The following is a 14,967-nucleotide window of genomic DNA, read 5'->3' as shown; positions in this document are numbered from 1 at the left end:
CGCGCGCGCGCACACACACACACACACACAGAATCAGGTTTTTTAATTTTGTTTATAGAAAATAGAAAATGTTGCTGATTTGTCTAAAGAAGATTTTATTAAGTGCTTCTCATGTGATCAGCATTTATTTATAAATGTTCAAGCTCTCTTTTTGCAGGGCCTTGGGAAAAGATTTGAATAAGACAGATGCTTATGATCTAGCAGGAGAAAGAAATCTATACATAACTCTCACAGTATAAGATAATGCACCTGGCAATACTGGAAGGGGCGGGGGGGGGGGCGGGTCCCAGCAATATTAAGCCAGGTGCGCAGAGCATGGTGCTGCAGTCCTACCGGCTGAAGCCTCCAGGCCATCTCTTTAAGGACAGATCAGGAATTGGTCTAAATTCTTTATAGAATAAATGCAGAAATTGTGGAACTTGCATTTCATAACTGAGAGCTTTCTCCTCTAGGGAAAGGAAATAGATTAGTCTTAAATTTCAGAGTTCCTTCTTTGATAATTTGAAGTGTCCAGGTAGGGCCTCAGAAAGGGATTCGTAAAAGCAGACCCAGATATGGCTATACTAATGACTAAAGCCAGGTTCTCTCTTCCTAACAGTAAATTAGACAGCTTGGCTGACCTGTGGCACTTACTGTTTTGGAGGTGTTATGAATCTCATGTGGTTTAATTAGTAGGAATTAACTTTCTATATGAAGAATTTTTCTTTTCTGTATGAGCTTGAAATCAACTGTCACACACACACATACAAAAGAATGAATTCTTTTAAAATTGGGAAGTTGTTCATTTCTTGGCAATTTTTTGGTTTCATTTAGCAGCGCCGGAGCTCATGGAATATGTCATTTGAGTTATTCAGAATCTAAAGCCAAACTTGTGATTCTCTATGGTTTACGACAGCTGCAAAGCGAGAATGAAAAGTGTGGTCTGGTTGGCTTCGACAACAGGGTTTTTTCGTGCACAGAAGGCCGAGTCGTGCCACTGATTGCTCTCTGCAAGGACTTTTCTTTCATCACAGCAAATTAATCTGAACAGTAATGTAGTGCTTTAAATAGCAGGAGTCTATATCTGCCCACAGGGCTTTGTAATATCACATTTACCCAGAGAGTAGTGGTTCTGGTGGTACTTTAGGGGCTTCGCTGGAGACTAGGGAAGAGGGGAGAAGACTAGAAACGTGTGCCCTTGCCTTGTAATTTGATGGGCCCATTGCTTTCATTTCCTGGAGAGATCTCAAAAAGACAAAATGGTCGGGACAGGATCTTACTTGTGATTAAAAGGAATTCTTTTTACAAGACTTCTTAGCCCTGTGTTCCTGCTTTTTACCCTTCTGAGAATTACATCATCTAGAGAGACACAACTACTGTTCTTCCTTATTTAGTTGCCTGCCCCTATTAAATACTAATGAACTCTCTCACTTTCTGAGCTTTCCCTATGTGCCAGGTGTTGTGTTAAGCTGCTTTATATACGTATCTCTTGCTTTACATACAGTATCTCACTTCATCCTCATGACAGCTCTGTGCAGCAGGCATTAATATCCCTTCACATTGCAGATAGAAGAACTAAAGCTTGGACAAGTTAAGCAGTGTACCCAAGTGAGAGAGCCTGGACTTGGACCCAGGGTTTATTACTCAGATATTGGTGACACCATGCAGTCACCTAGGCCAAAAAGTGAATGATCCTTGATTCCTTTCTTTCCTTCACTCTCACATCCACCCTTGTAACAAATCCTCTTGACCTTATTCCTAAATATGTCCCAAATCTGGCCACTTTTTTTCTGTCTCTACAACACTAACTTTTTCTACTCCCATAGCCTCTTAAACTGGTCTTCTTGCTTCCATTACAGTCTCCCCACAGCAGTGGAATGATATTTTTAAAACCTAAATTGGATCATATCATTTCCCTGTTTAAAACTCCCACTAACTGCCCAACTACAGTGAGAAAATCTAACCTTTACCATTGGGCATCTGCTGTCTCTCCTAGCTCGTGCCCCCATCCTCCTTTCTGTCCCTCATTCGAACCTTTGCACTGGGTCCCCCTGCTACGAATACTGTTCCCCAGATCTCTGCCTGACTAGCTCCTTCTCCTCATCCAGGTGTCTGCTCAGCCACCACCTCTTCAAAGAGAACTTCTCTGATAGCTCTTTGTAAAGAAGCACTTCCCCAGCCCAGCTCAGTTTCTAAATCTTATTTTCATCGCTCCCTTTTTAAATCTATCTTATTCAGGGTTGTACTCCTAGTGCCTAGAAGAGTGCCCGGAACAGAGTAGATGCTCAGTCCTGGCTCAGATATCATTTCCTTGGGGACATTTTCTGTTACCTTCTGTTGTATCCTTTCATAACAAACTCAGTTTTTCCTGTAAGGCCTTCATCACCCATTTGTGTGATTATTTGATTAAATTCTGTCTCCCTAACCTGACCATGAGCTTCAGGAGGGCCGAAGGTGGTCTGTCTTGCCCACTACTTTACTCTTAGTCCCCGACATATCCATTTGTTAGTGGACAAATGGAAGAATGAATCACTTTTCTTGCATTAACTTGGTCCACACTTGGAATGTGTGTGCCTCAAATGAATGAGCAAGGAGTTCCTTAGTGCCTGCGACGCCTTCAGGAATCTCATCAGGATGTCAATAGAGACAGACAGTGGGAATAGGAAAGAACCCTTAGAAACCTTGCGAACAGGTGGCCCACGCTGCACTGCCCCAGAGGCCTTTTCAACACTGCCTTTTATGTTTTATTTCTTACTACTTACATGCATCCATCGGACATTCCACTAGTGAGTGTGGAGCCCAAGGGTACCCTCAGTCTACCTCGCCCATATCCACTTTTTGTCATGATTTTCATAACATGTTGTTTTTACAGTGAAGGCCACCTTTGTGTAGTTGTGAGACGTTATTATCAACTCTGATAAACCTAGCCGTAGCTGAGGAATGTTTAGTTCAAAAGTTGAGATCTTGTTTCTGTCACCGAATGATTTTGAACAGAGCTCTCAACTTCCAGTGACTGACTTGCTCTCCACATCTCTAAAGGACCAAAAGACTTAAAATCATAGAGATTCAGCTCAGCAGTATGATCCCAAAACCCGCTGTTAAGCCGGTAGGTTCAGGAATCCAACATTATTAACTAATTTATCTTGTTGTTGAAGCTTACCAGTTCCCCCCTCTCACTCACCAATTCCCCTCTTCCTAAACTACCAGCAGCCCTTACGGACAACTAAAGCTTAGAGATACTGTTTTCATAGAAACATGTCTTTCTAAAAACAGCCTAATTCTAAAAATAAACTTAAATAACTTTATAGGCCTTTTTTTTGGGTGGGGGGGGGAGGGGTCTATATCAGGCAAAGAAGCCAGAGTTTCGAGTGTATAAATTTGAAATGTTTGCTTGGTTGTAAGACCATATTGTTTCTCAGCAGGATACCACAAAAATCATTATCCTGCTAATGATTACCTTGAGCTAATGCATTAATCACAAGGCTTTCTCCTTATACTAAGGCTCTTCTAGCTACATAATAGCATCCAAGTGTTTTGGCCAAGAAGTAGTTGATGTAAGTATAAGCAGAATTGTTTCAAAGCCTAAACCAGACACAGGTGTGGGTTTTGTTTTTGTGTTTAAATTTTATTATTTTCTGGGGTTTTTAAAATATCTTTAGCTAATATCCTGGCACTTGACACATCATTCATGCTGTAGTCCATCTGCTGTCTCTCTTGGTTTAGGGATTAGTTCAAGTTGCTCTACTGTTATATGCTTAAGGATATATGTCATATGCACATTTTGAAACTCCGAGTCTACCTGGTGGCTTGTCTCCAGAGAGCCATTCCATGCCCTTCCCCTCATCCCCAGCACCAGCCAATCCCTTTTATCCTGCTCATCCACTTAGTTTCCTTTCTTCTAGAACTCCCAGCTCTCTGGCTTAAACAACATCTTGAGGTCAAATTTGTAAAAATTCCAAAGAGCCGCCTCAATTCTGTTGTTGCACTGGAATTTTCATCACCAGTGTCCCTTATATGTATCATGTGCTCCTTCTAGGGTTTCACACACTTTATCACATTTGATCTTTCAAGTAGTCCTGTGACTGTATCCTCATTCAGCAGATGAGGCTGCTGTGGCTCAGAGAAGCTAGACGATTTGGCCAATGCAGCAGAGTTGGAGCTAAAACCCGCATCTCCCGCCTCCAGGTTTCCCACTGGCCTGTGGTACCACGCAGTGATATATTTTGAAAGAGTAATTATATTCAGGAGCTGGGAAGTAATTTTTCTCAAGGAGATTTTGGTTGTGGTTGTCATGAAACTAATTTGGGAAGGGATTTTTGTCTATAACATAGAGCATATAAGATTAGCTTTATAGTTTGTTTTGAAATCCAAACCCATCTGGCATTTCGATTCATTCATATTTATGGAGCACCTGTTACATGCCAGGCAGCAGAGAGAGGGTGGGGGGATAAAACAGACGCGATCCCTGCCGTCATGGAATGTAGGTAGGAGAAGACAAATTAATGGGCAGTTGCAATATTTTAATAAGTACCCAGGTAGGGGATGTGCTGGTTGGGATGGGAGCATGTGGCAGGGACATCTAACCTAAACATGACAGGTAAGTAAGGCTTTCCAGAAAAAGGGACTTCTAATTGGAAGACTGAAGGATGAGAGAGTTTTAGCCAGATCGGGACTGGGATGGGGTAGGATAGGCAACAAGGTTTCAAGAAGATGCAAAAGCAGTTTGAAGGCCTGAAGGTGAGAAATGTGGTCCATGTTTTCTCAGTTCTTGGTCATTAGATCAGATTTCATGATATAGCTGTTGGAGAGACTTGAAAAAGCAAATCAGTGGGGAAAGCTCAGAAAATACCTCTTTCTCATGTCTTCTTAACAGAAAAAACTTGAGTCTCCACCCCCATCCACTAATCCCTTCTTGGAAGATGAGCCAGCACCAGAGATGGAGGAACTGGCAATGGAGAAAGGAGATTTAGATCAAGTAAGTCTGGTTTGCATTTCTACATGAAACCTACCCAATGTTTGTTTCTGAAAATGGGTCTATTTGCTCTAAATGTGATCTTTTGGCTCTTGACCACATGCAGAGATCACAGCTTTGGTCGTCTGTATAGAAAGCCTTTATCTGAAAGTGTATTTAGAAAACCTAGTGGAAGAACAGCCCTTCCTGCCCCACCCCTCACCACCAGAACTAGCAACACAAACAAGTTTAATTAGCCCTTGTGGTGGGGCAGCAGAATTCTGCCCTGCCCCATTGATCATCTCCTGCACTTGTCGGTTTAGCTTTTGGTTGTACTCTCACCTCGCCCAGTGATGCAAGATCCCTGTGAAATTAGCAGCACCATCAGCTAGGAGAGGCCTCCACTCAGGGTAAGCTGATAACTTTAGGTCTGGAAGCCATTGGGGAGGCCTGGAAACATCAAGGTGACCAATGGCATATTTGAAGAGTTACTTTTCAGAGCACACTAGCACTTTCATTTCCTTGGGATTTTTCTGTCCAACTCTAAATTTCCTCTCCTTTCATCCTACAGAACGTTGCTTTTCTTTCACTGCCACTTTACGACAAAAGGGGTTAGAGTAATAAATCAAAACTTTTCCTGTCCAATTAGTTAACCTTCTTGTTAAATTTCTACACTTAGCTTCTAAAGAATTACTTCATAGTCTTGTTTTGCTCCAGACACCACCAAAAGGGAGGCTGGCTGGGAAGACCAGCTCTGGGAAACCCGTAGCCACGCTCTTTGCAGCTAGCCCTACATTCCTAGCGCAGTGAGGGTAGGTGTGAAATCCCAGTGGGAGCCAAGAGAGCAGAATTTCCAGGAGCAGTTCTGAAGTGATGCAATAACATGTGTCTGGTCCACTGATTATATAATCGTAATAACGTGGATACCTCACATTTTTATGGTGCTTTGTAGTTTAAAAGTCTTTTACATACTTTATTTCATTTCATCTTCACAGTGCCTGCCACTCATTTTATAGGATTTTATATGAGCTGCAATGCCTGCAGCTCAGAGAGGTTAAGTGATTTGCCCAAGGTTACATAGTTTGGAAGTGGAGGAGCTAGGACTAGAAGCCAGGTCTGGAAGTCAGAGACTAGAATTCTTTTTCTGGCACTCTTTGTATTACACTGTGATGTCTCAATGAAAAGTAGAGAATATAGAAATGAATCCCATGAATAAAACTGAGGAGATACCTTGAGGCTCTATCAGAGACATCTATGGGATTAGATATAATTGATTTAAAGCCATTCTATCAGCCAGCCTGAGAGAAAACAAAAGATTTCTTCTAATTAAAGAAATACATCTCTCAAAAGACCCTGTTTCCAGGGTGGAGTAGGAACCTCTGTATTCATATCCTCCCACAACCACATCAGAATTACAACTAAACTATAGAACAATCATCATTGAGAATCGCCTAAAGTCTAGCTGAACAGAAGTCTTATAATTAAAGATATACAGAAGAAGCCATGTTGAGACTGGTAAGAGGGGCAGAGACTCAGAACAGGCTGGTCCCATACCCACATGTTGTGGTTAAAAATAGGGAGGGCTATCTCGGCTGCAGAGGTATCCCCCAAGGAAAGAGGGGTCCCAGCCCCATACCAAGCTCCACAGCCCAGTGTTCCAGGGCTGGTAAGAGAAGTCCCCATAACTTTTGGCTGTGAAAACCAGGGGAGATTGTCGCTGAGTAAAACAGAGGGCAGCTGGAGCCACAGGCACTGTTCTGAAGGGCCTGCACACATACTTACTCGTTGATGAACTCACTCTGAGCTCCAGCAGCTCAGAAGGCTCCAGGGACACATGGGGATGAACTGAACTGTCTGGCTTCAGGCCAAGGGTTGGAGGGTCAGCTTTCTCCTAGTCAGAAGTGCTTTCCGAAGTCATTATTCTTTTGTTGAGCCCTCGCCTCATCCAGTGTGCAGATACAGGCAGCAGCCTTGATCTGAATCTCCATCAACCTAGCTAATACCATTCGCCCTGACCTGGTGGTTCCTTGAGACCCCAGCCATCCCAACTTGTGGGCCCAGCTAAGCCGCTTCCAGTGGCTTTTTCATACACACAGCACATCTTGGCTCATGCTGTGGCCTTTCCTAAAATTTCCTAAGATTTCTCAAAGGTTCACAACCCCCATAAAAATCCCAACATCTGGCACTGGCATGTCCTGTACCTCTTACTAAGCAGCAGCCCCAAGCCTGGAACTAGTGGCAGCCAGCCTCAGTTGGCAGCGTATCCTCTCCCAGGCACCTCCAAGCATAGCACAAGTGACAACCAAACAGATCTCTTTGTAGCTCGTACCAACTGGCCGCAGGTAGGACATAGATAGCTGCTGGCCATAGATAGCTGGCCCACACCAGAGCTTCCACCAAGAGGCCGCAGAACCAACACACCAGGTGGCCAGCTTCAGACCGCACGAGAGTGCTACCCAACCACCTCCACAAATGACACACCCAAAAGGCAGACTGAGCAGGCACCAGAGCCCCAATAAAGTAAGTCCTACTTCATAGGATCAGTCCCTGCACAAATAGCTTCTCCACCGTGGTCACGGCCAGTCCTCGCAATCAGTCAGTCTGAGGGTCAGTCCCTCCCACTAACATGCGAACAACAACCAAGGCTCAACTACAACAGGAAGACACACACAACCCACACAAGGGACACACCTGGAGCACCTGGCTCAGGTGACCAGGGAGACCGATATCGGGCCCCATTGGACACCTCCTACATAAGGCCACTCCACTAAGACCAGGAGACACAGCAGCTCTGCCTACATAGAAATAAACACAGGGAGGCAGCCAAAACAGGGAGACAAATATGTCCCAAATGAAAGAACAGAACAAAACTCCAGAAAAAGCACTAAACAAAATGGAGTCCAGCAATCTACTGGATGTGAAGTTCAAAACACTGGTTATGAGGGCGCTCAGTTAACTTAGGGGAAGAGTAGATGAACTCATTGAGGACTTTAAAAAAGAACCAGTCAGAAATGCAGAATACAGAAAGTAAAGTGAAGAATACATCAGGAGAATCAGTAGTAAATTTGATGAAGCAGAGGATCAGATCAGCAATTTGGAAGATAAAATAGTCGAAAACATCCAGTCAGAACAGAAAAAAGAATTCAAAACAATGAGAATAGTTAAGAGGTCTCTGGAACAATATCAAGCATACCAACATTAGCATCATAGGGGTACCAGAAGAAGGGGAGAGAGAGCAAGGAATTGAAAACCTATTTGAAGAAATAATGACAGAAAATGTCCCTAACCTGGTAAAGGAAATAGACGTACAAGCCCAGGAAGTGCAGAGTCCCAAACAAGATGAACCCAAAGAGGCCTACACTGAGAGGCATCAAATTAAAATGCCAAAGGTTAAACACAGAGAATCTTTAAGGGAAACGCATCTAGTTACCTACAAGGGAACTCTCATAAAACTGTCAGCTGATTTCTCAACAGAAACTTTGTAGGCCAGAAAGGATTGGCATGAAATATTCTAAGTGATAAAAAGCAGGGGACTACAAACAAAATTACTCGACCCAGCAAAGCTATCATTTGGAATCGAAAGACAGATGAAGAGCATCCAAGACAAGAAAAAGCTAAAGGAGTTCATCACCATCAAAGCAGTATTACAAGAAATGTTTAAAGGAGTTCTTTAATAAGAAAGAGGCGGGGAGAAGAGAACAGGATAGGGGGAAGAAGGTCTAAAATGTCAATAGTAAAATGGCAATAACTACATAGCAACAATTACTTTAGATGTGAATGGATTAAATGCTCTAATAAAAGACATAAAATGGCTAAATGGATAAGAAAACAAAACCCATACATATGCTGCCTACAAGCGACTCTCTTCAGATCAAAGGACACACACACAGTGAAAGTAAAAGGATGGAAAAAAATATTTCATGAAAATGGAAATGAAAAAAGCTGGAGTAGTGATACTTATACCAGATAAAATAGACTTGAAAACAAAGGCTATATAATAAGAGACAAAGAAGGACCCAGTAATCTCACTCTTGGTCATTTATCTGAAGAAACCCAAAACACTCCTTCTAAGGGACATGCAAATCTATATGTTCATTGCAGCACTATTTACAGTAGCCAAGATATAGAAGCAACCTAAGAGTCCATCAATAGATAAATAAATATATATATATACACACAATGGAATTATTAACCATAAAGAAGTATGAAATCTTGCTATCTGCAACAACATGGATAGACCTAGATGGTATTTTGTTAAGTGAGATAAGTCAGAAAGACAAGTACCATATGATTTCACTTATAGGCGGAATCTAAACAAATAAACAAATAAACAAAACAGAAACAAACTCATAGACACAGAGAACAAAGTGATGATTGCCAGATGGGGAATGAGCAAAAAAGGTGAAGGATATTAAGAAATACAAACTACCAGTTATAAAATTAGTCACAGGGATGTAAAGTACAGCACTGGGAATATAGACAATAATATTGTAATAACCGTATGTGGTGTTAGATGGGTACTAGATTTATTGCGGTGATCACTTTGTTATATAAATGTTTAATCACTATGTGGTACACCTGAAACAAATACTGTATGTCAACTGTAATTGAAAAATAAAAAATTATTTTAAAAAATGCATCTCACGTTTTGCAAGGAGGGACTGCAATGGGAAGGAGGAATCCGGATAGATAGCTCATTTTTCTGGTGTAACCTCCACTCACATTTCGGTCACCTGCCCCCTTTTAGCTTGCTTTGTGTAGTAGTGTTATTTTCAGGGTCCTCATGTCTCCCCGATACTAGTGGTTGCCATTGTCATGTCCAGAATTTTGTAGTCGAATACTCAGGTGCTCGTGCTGCTGCTGTGAAAAGTTATCCCTTTAGATAGTTATCTCTGGGTGTTATTAAACTGGATTAGGATAGAGTCCCCCAATTACCTACAAAATCAGTTTTGCCAGGTAAAATATGATATTTCTTTCTCATGGAGCTTTTTGCTCATTCTGGAAGCTCAAAGTTATTGTTGTAAGTCCCAAGACCTGCTCAGTCTGAGGGCACAGAACACAGATACATGGGTAAAGCAGTCATGTGGTGGGGAAAATGCCAGACTCTGGTCTGTCATTTATTGACCGTGTGACCTTAGGTAGGTTTTTTGTTTTGTTTTGTTTTGTTGTTGTTGTTGTTTTTACTCTCTCTAGACTTCTCTAGTTTCTTCATCTTTAGAGATAGCTAATGGTTTTCAAATCATATTTGTTAATGCCCATCAGATGTCACCGAGGAGAGTTGGGAAGAGACCGGGGCCCTAGGTTCCTCCAAGCAGAGCAGTTCTATTATGAATCACTTTTATTGTATACTTCCAGGTAAAATGACTTCTGAACCAGGGGTTTTAGGTCTGTTTAAAAAGAAAGTACTAAAATCCCCTGGATTAGATGATCTACCTGCAAGTTCACAGATTGTTAACTTGTTAGTAATAAAACTTAAATAGCAAGGACTAATGCCTCCTCGGCTACCATTCCCAACCTTCCACTGCCTTACCAGCACTTGTCTTGCTTGTGATTGATTAGGTGGGAGCTCCAGAATCTCCCTCTTCCCAGCCACTTACTGGCTTCTGGAGTTAGGTGCCCAGGAGCCCCATGGGGCGTTGGGGAGGAGGTCCACAGATGCTGGCAGTGAGCTTGGCCAGAGGTGGAAGGGGAAGGCCCCTAGTGGTTCCCCTAGGGGCTCCCCTGGGTTCCCCAATCCCCTGCAGCACTGTAATCTGTAGACAGTTTGCCCTGAAGGTAAGGGTTACTCCCTGCTCACTACTGCATTTTTAGCTATTGAAAGGGGGGAATGAATTTGAAAAGAGGTATTTCTTTTGAACAATCAGTTGCCAACATATCCCCAAAGACAAAATGGCATATGAAAAGAGGCTGAGGGTGCTCAAAGTATAAAAGAAAGGGAGAATAAATAAGGAATTTCTGGTTAAAAATATACCCTTCTGGTGATCTGAGCAGTTAGATTTAATCTGTTTACATTGGATAGTAATAAAAGGAAATGGGACCAGCTGCAGACCTCCTTACTGTGACAACAGTAACCTTTTATTATTCCATCAAACTCCAGGAGGAAATAGCTTAAACATCTGCAGCTTTTGGACAGAATTCACACACTCAGATATCCAGCCTGAATGCTACTGCTAAATGACTTATTTTATGCTTTAAGCGGAGAAGCAACCCTTTGGGGAGCTGGACAATGCAAAGGGAGACACCAGTTTGAGTTGAAATTCCAGCACCTATTATCTAAATCTGAGCTCATTGGTAAAGCATCTGTAGGCAGGAGGCAGCCCTGTGGGGAAAAAGAAAAAGGAGACGTCAGGCAATCTCTGCCATTGTTCCGCTCTTGCTTCCAACTCACACTAAAAGCACTGCAAGAGGACTTAGAGCAGAGCCATGGTGACAGGCCTCTCCTCACTGCGGGCAGAGGGCAGTGGCACTAGTGTGCAGAGGCTGCCTGGGGCACAGTCACCTGCAGGTGGAGTTAGGACACCTGCCCTGTCTGATTATGCAGCATTCTGAGTGCCAAATTCAGAGTGTTCTGTGGGGCCTCATCAAGCACAGGACCTGTAGGAGACTAATCAGGATGAGTTTGTTGGAATATCATGGAGCCATTTTATTGCTTAGAGTCTATAATATTTTGTATTTACACTGAATGAGCTCTTGAGACTTAGAGGTTTTTATCATATATCACTTTCATGTATACATACCAAGGAAAATATAAGCAGAACAAAATAGGTCAAGATATTCCTAAAACTTCTTCACTTTCAGAGTCCAACTCTCCTGAACCACTTTTTAAAAAACTTTTTATTTTGAAGTAATTGCATATGGCATCGTAAGAAGCTGCAGAGTACAGAGGTCCTGTGTGCCCATCTCCCAGCTTCCCCAGTAATGGCAACTACCATAACTATAGTGCATTATCAAAACTAAGAACTTGATTCTAACCCCTTTTTACTTAGGCATGGATGGCTGCTTTGTCCCACACATTATTGTCCTCCAGGCCATCTAGAGTGTTGATGATGTGCCATTTCTTAAGAGTACGCCACTACTGCCTCTGGGATTATCTGCCAGGCTGTTGGCATCCATTCCCCACCCCCTTTTTTTTCTTTTACTTTTTCAAAAAATGTCAAACTTAGGGAAAAGTATTAAGAATATTACAAAGAACTCTCAAATATCTTTTATCTGGCTTCACCAGGTGTTAACATTTTGCTACATTTGCTTTATCATTTCCTCCCTGCTTCTTCCTCCCTTCCCTCTCCTTTCCTCTTTCTCTATCCTTTGTCTTTCTCTCAGAATAATGTGTAAGTTTGCAGATATCATGCCCTTTACCTCTAAATATTTCAATATGTATTTCCTAAGAAGGATGTTCACTTAAATTACCACAGATCAAACTCAGAAAATTTAACATCAGTTCAATATTATTATCTATAGACTTTATTTAAATTTCATAATGTAGTCATTCTAAAATTATAAATTAAAACATTGTCAGTAGTTGGGAAAGTACATGTAAGTTAGTTAATAAAGCCAAATACAAAATTTACATGTTGAGTTAAAACACGACAACATTCTGTATTATATAAACTCCCTTTTATGATTATCAGAAGCTATCCTGTAGATGTTCGAATATTTCCATTAAGGGAAGAAAATCTAGAGGGAATAATTATAATACTAATGATGATTATATTTTAATAAATATTTCTGGGTATAGTGGTTATATTTTCCAATTTTAAATTCCTGATATCTAGTCTTAGAGGGTTAGGCAAATTAAATCTCATTGTCTATTCATTTAACAAAAACACCTTGTTAAAAAGAATAAGATAAAAAAATAGATAACTGACTTGGAAAATATAGAACAAATAGGTAAGGACCACCCCCTCACAACCATCACACTACCTCATGAATCTTCTATTTCAAACATAATGGAAGTGTGCCAAAACTCCTGGGCATCTAGGAAACGAAGTAGAACTTTGGATCCAGCCAATTCAAATTCAGCGAACCCAGTCTTTGAGTTTCTCATAATCTTAGCATAAGGTCTGACTTAGGCAATCGCTTCTGGAGGATAAGAGAAAACGCCCAGATTATAGTTATTTTTAGGGAGGATCAGAGTTTCTAGGAACCTTACCAAAAAAATTAAAGACAAAGGACTCTTAGGGGAAAAGAAAAAATAGCTTAATACGAGATTGAATGGGATATGTCTAAGGTGGACATTTAATTTTTGGTGATCATTACCAGTTTTTACAGATGCTTTTAACCATTCCAACATGTAATTTTTTTTAATTCCTGGAAGAAGGTAATCATTTCTTTCTGTAATTAGGGGCTTAACTTTTCTTGAATTTATTAAAAGATATGAGCAGTTCAATCAACAAGTATGCTGTAGGTACCAATTTATACCCAAGTTACACTGTAGTATCAATCCCGCAAGGACTCAAGGTCCTTTTGTTGACATTTGACAATAGACAGAATTGACCTTTTTTAGAAATAGATGTAGGAAAATCCTTGTTTATGTTTTAGATGTTTTGAAAAAACATTAAGTAGCAAATATAGTTTTTAAATGCTTGCCTGCCTAGATAATGTAGATATCAGTGGTTTCCAAGTTGAGGAGGGCTAGCGCTGGTCCAGTTTTTCGTTGGTCCAACGCAAAAAAATAAAAACAAAACAGCCACTCTGTCTGTCAGTCTGTCTATGTTGTATAAGGTCACCAACTATCTTTTCTTAGAAAGGACTTACTGCCTTTATGTTGCTATTTTCTTCATATAATGTTTGGGTATAAAATACTCTTTCTTTTAGGAACTTGTGGTAAGAATAGTAAGTAGCTAAATAAAAAGTTAGCAAGTCTTTGTTGGTCCCCTGACATTTACTTATGATGAAATTCAACAGTCTAGGAATCATTGCAAGAAAGCAATGATAGAATCAAAAGAATTCTAGTTTAGGGGATAGGAAACTTCACCATGTACCTTTGGGCAGGCTGCTAGGACCCTCTTGACCTCACTTTCTCTAGGTATAAAGTAGTAGTAATAATTCCTACATTGAGGGTTGTTGTGAGGAATAGATGAGATGTTATTTCGTATCAAAGTACTTGACCCATAATAAGAATCAGTAAAAGGAGGCTATCAAAATTAGATCATATGAAAGCACTTTATAAATTTTAAAACACTACAAATATAAGCACAGTTAATAGCTAGGATTTAACATTTTTAAGTTAAAATATTCATCAGACAGATGATGAATAGCTTCCAAACTGAAAGTGCTTGTGTTATCAGAGTATTAGTAAATCTTTCACCATACAGAGCAAGTAAATGTTGCTAACAAAGCTGGTTTATTATTCATAAACTGGCATAAATTATAATGCACAATATAGTCCCAGTTGAGTTACATTGAGTGCTTTCTATCTGTGAGTTAGGAGCAAACTTTGAAGGAATGTTTTCTTTGAAACTGCTTGAAAATTTGTAAAGATGGTTCAAGTATAGGGTTTCTTTTTCTTTTCTTTTTTTCTTTACAGCCAAAGAAGCCTAAAGCCCCAGACAATCCGTTTCATGGCATTGTTTCCAAGTGTTTTGAGCCTCATCTTTACGTGTATATTGAGTCCCAGGACAAGTGAGTGATGAATATTTTGCTATTTTCTGTTGCATTTCTCCCTCCTCTGATCGTGGTTGGGCTTCCCAAGGGCATGACCCCTTCCAGAGGCTGAAGGAGGGATTTGGCATGCCTGTTACCCTCCCTGGAAACCTGTTAAGGATATTTTTATATCTCTTGAACGTTATCATTTATTGTGTCTATAAATCTCAGAAGTCTGAATTTGACTCTAATAAGGTCCCAGATGGATCCCAACACCGCCTTCCTACGTGGGCACTGAGCCCTTACGTAGCTGTATATGTCAGCCCACAGGCTTTATAATGTCAGGCACTGGAAAAAGGAGGTAAGAAAGTCTCTAATGTAAATGTTTTCAAGTATAATTTGTTTTACTTTTTGTTTTGAAATAATTCAGACTTACAAAAAGGTTATAAAAAGTT

The 14,967-nt window shown here is 40.8% G+C and overlaps 1 protein-coding gene across 2 annotated transcripts in view; it reads left to right on the top strand.

Moving 5' to 3' along the window:
- The window catches only part of VPS53 (VPS53 subunit of GARP complex), a 122,690-nt gene that overhangs the window by 58,380 nt on the left and 49,343 nt on the right, over positions 1 to 14,967 (top strand). For both annotated transcript variants that reach the window (XM_016138974.2, XM_016138975.2), the window contains 2 exons: positions 4,853 to 4,954; positions 14,457 to 14,551. In XM_016138974.2, the coding sequence (XP_015994460.1) occupies positions 4,853 to 4,954; positions 14,457 to 14,551 (197 nt within the window). The remainder of the gene's footprint in view (positions 1 to 4,852; positions 4,955 to 14,456; positions 14,552 to 14,967) is intronic.

Source organism: Rousettus aegyptiacus, unplaced genomic scaffold, assembly GCF_014176215.1.
Source record: "Rousettus aegyptiacus isolate mRouAeg1 unplaced genomic scaffold, mRouAeg1.p scaffold_m13_p_6, whole genome shotgun sequence".
Classification (NCBI taxonomy): Eukaryota; Metazoa; Chordata; class Mammalia; order Chiroptera; family Pteropodidae; genus Rousettus; species Rousettus aegyptiacus.
The sequence above is the reverse complement of the archived record's forward strand: the minus strand, read 5'-3'. Positions and strand labels throughout refer to the sequence as shown.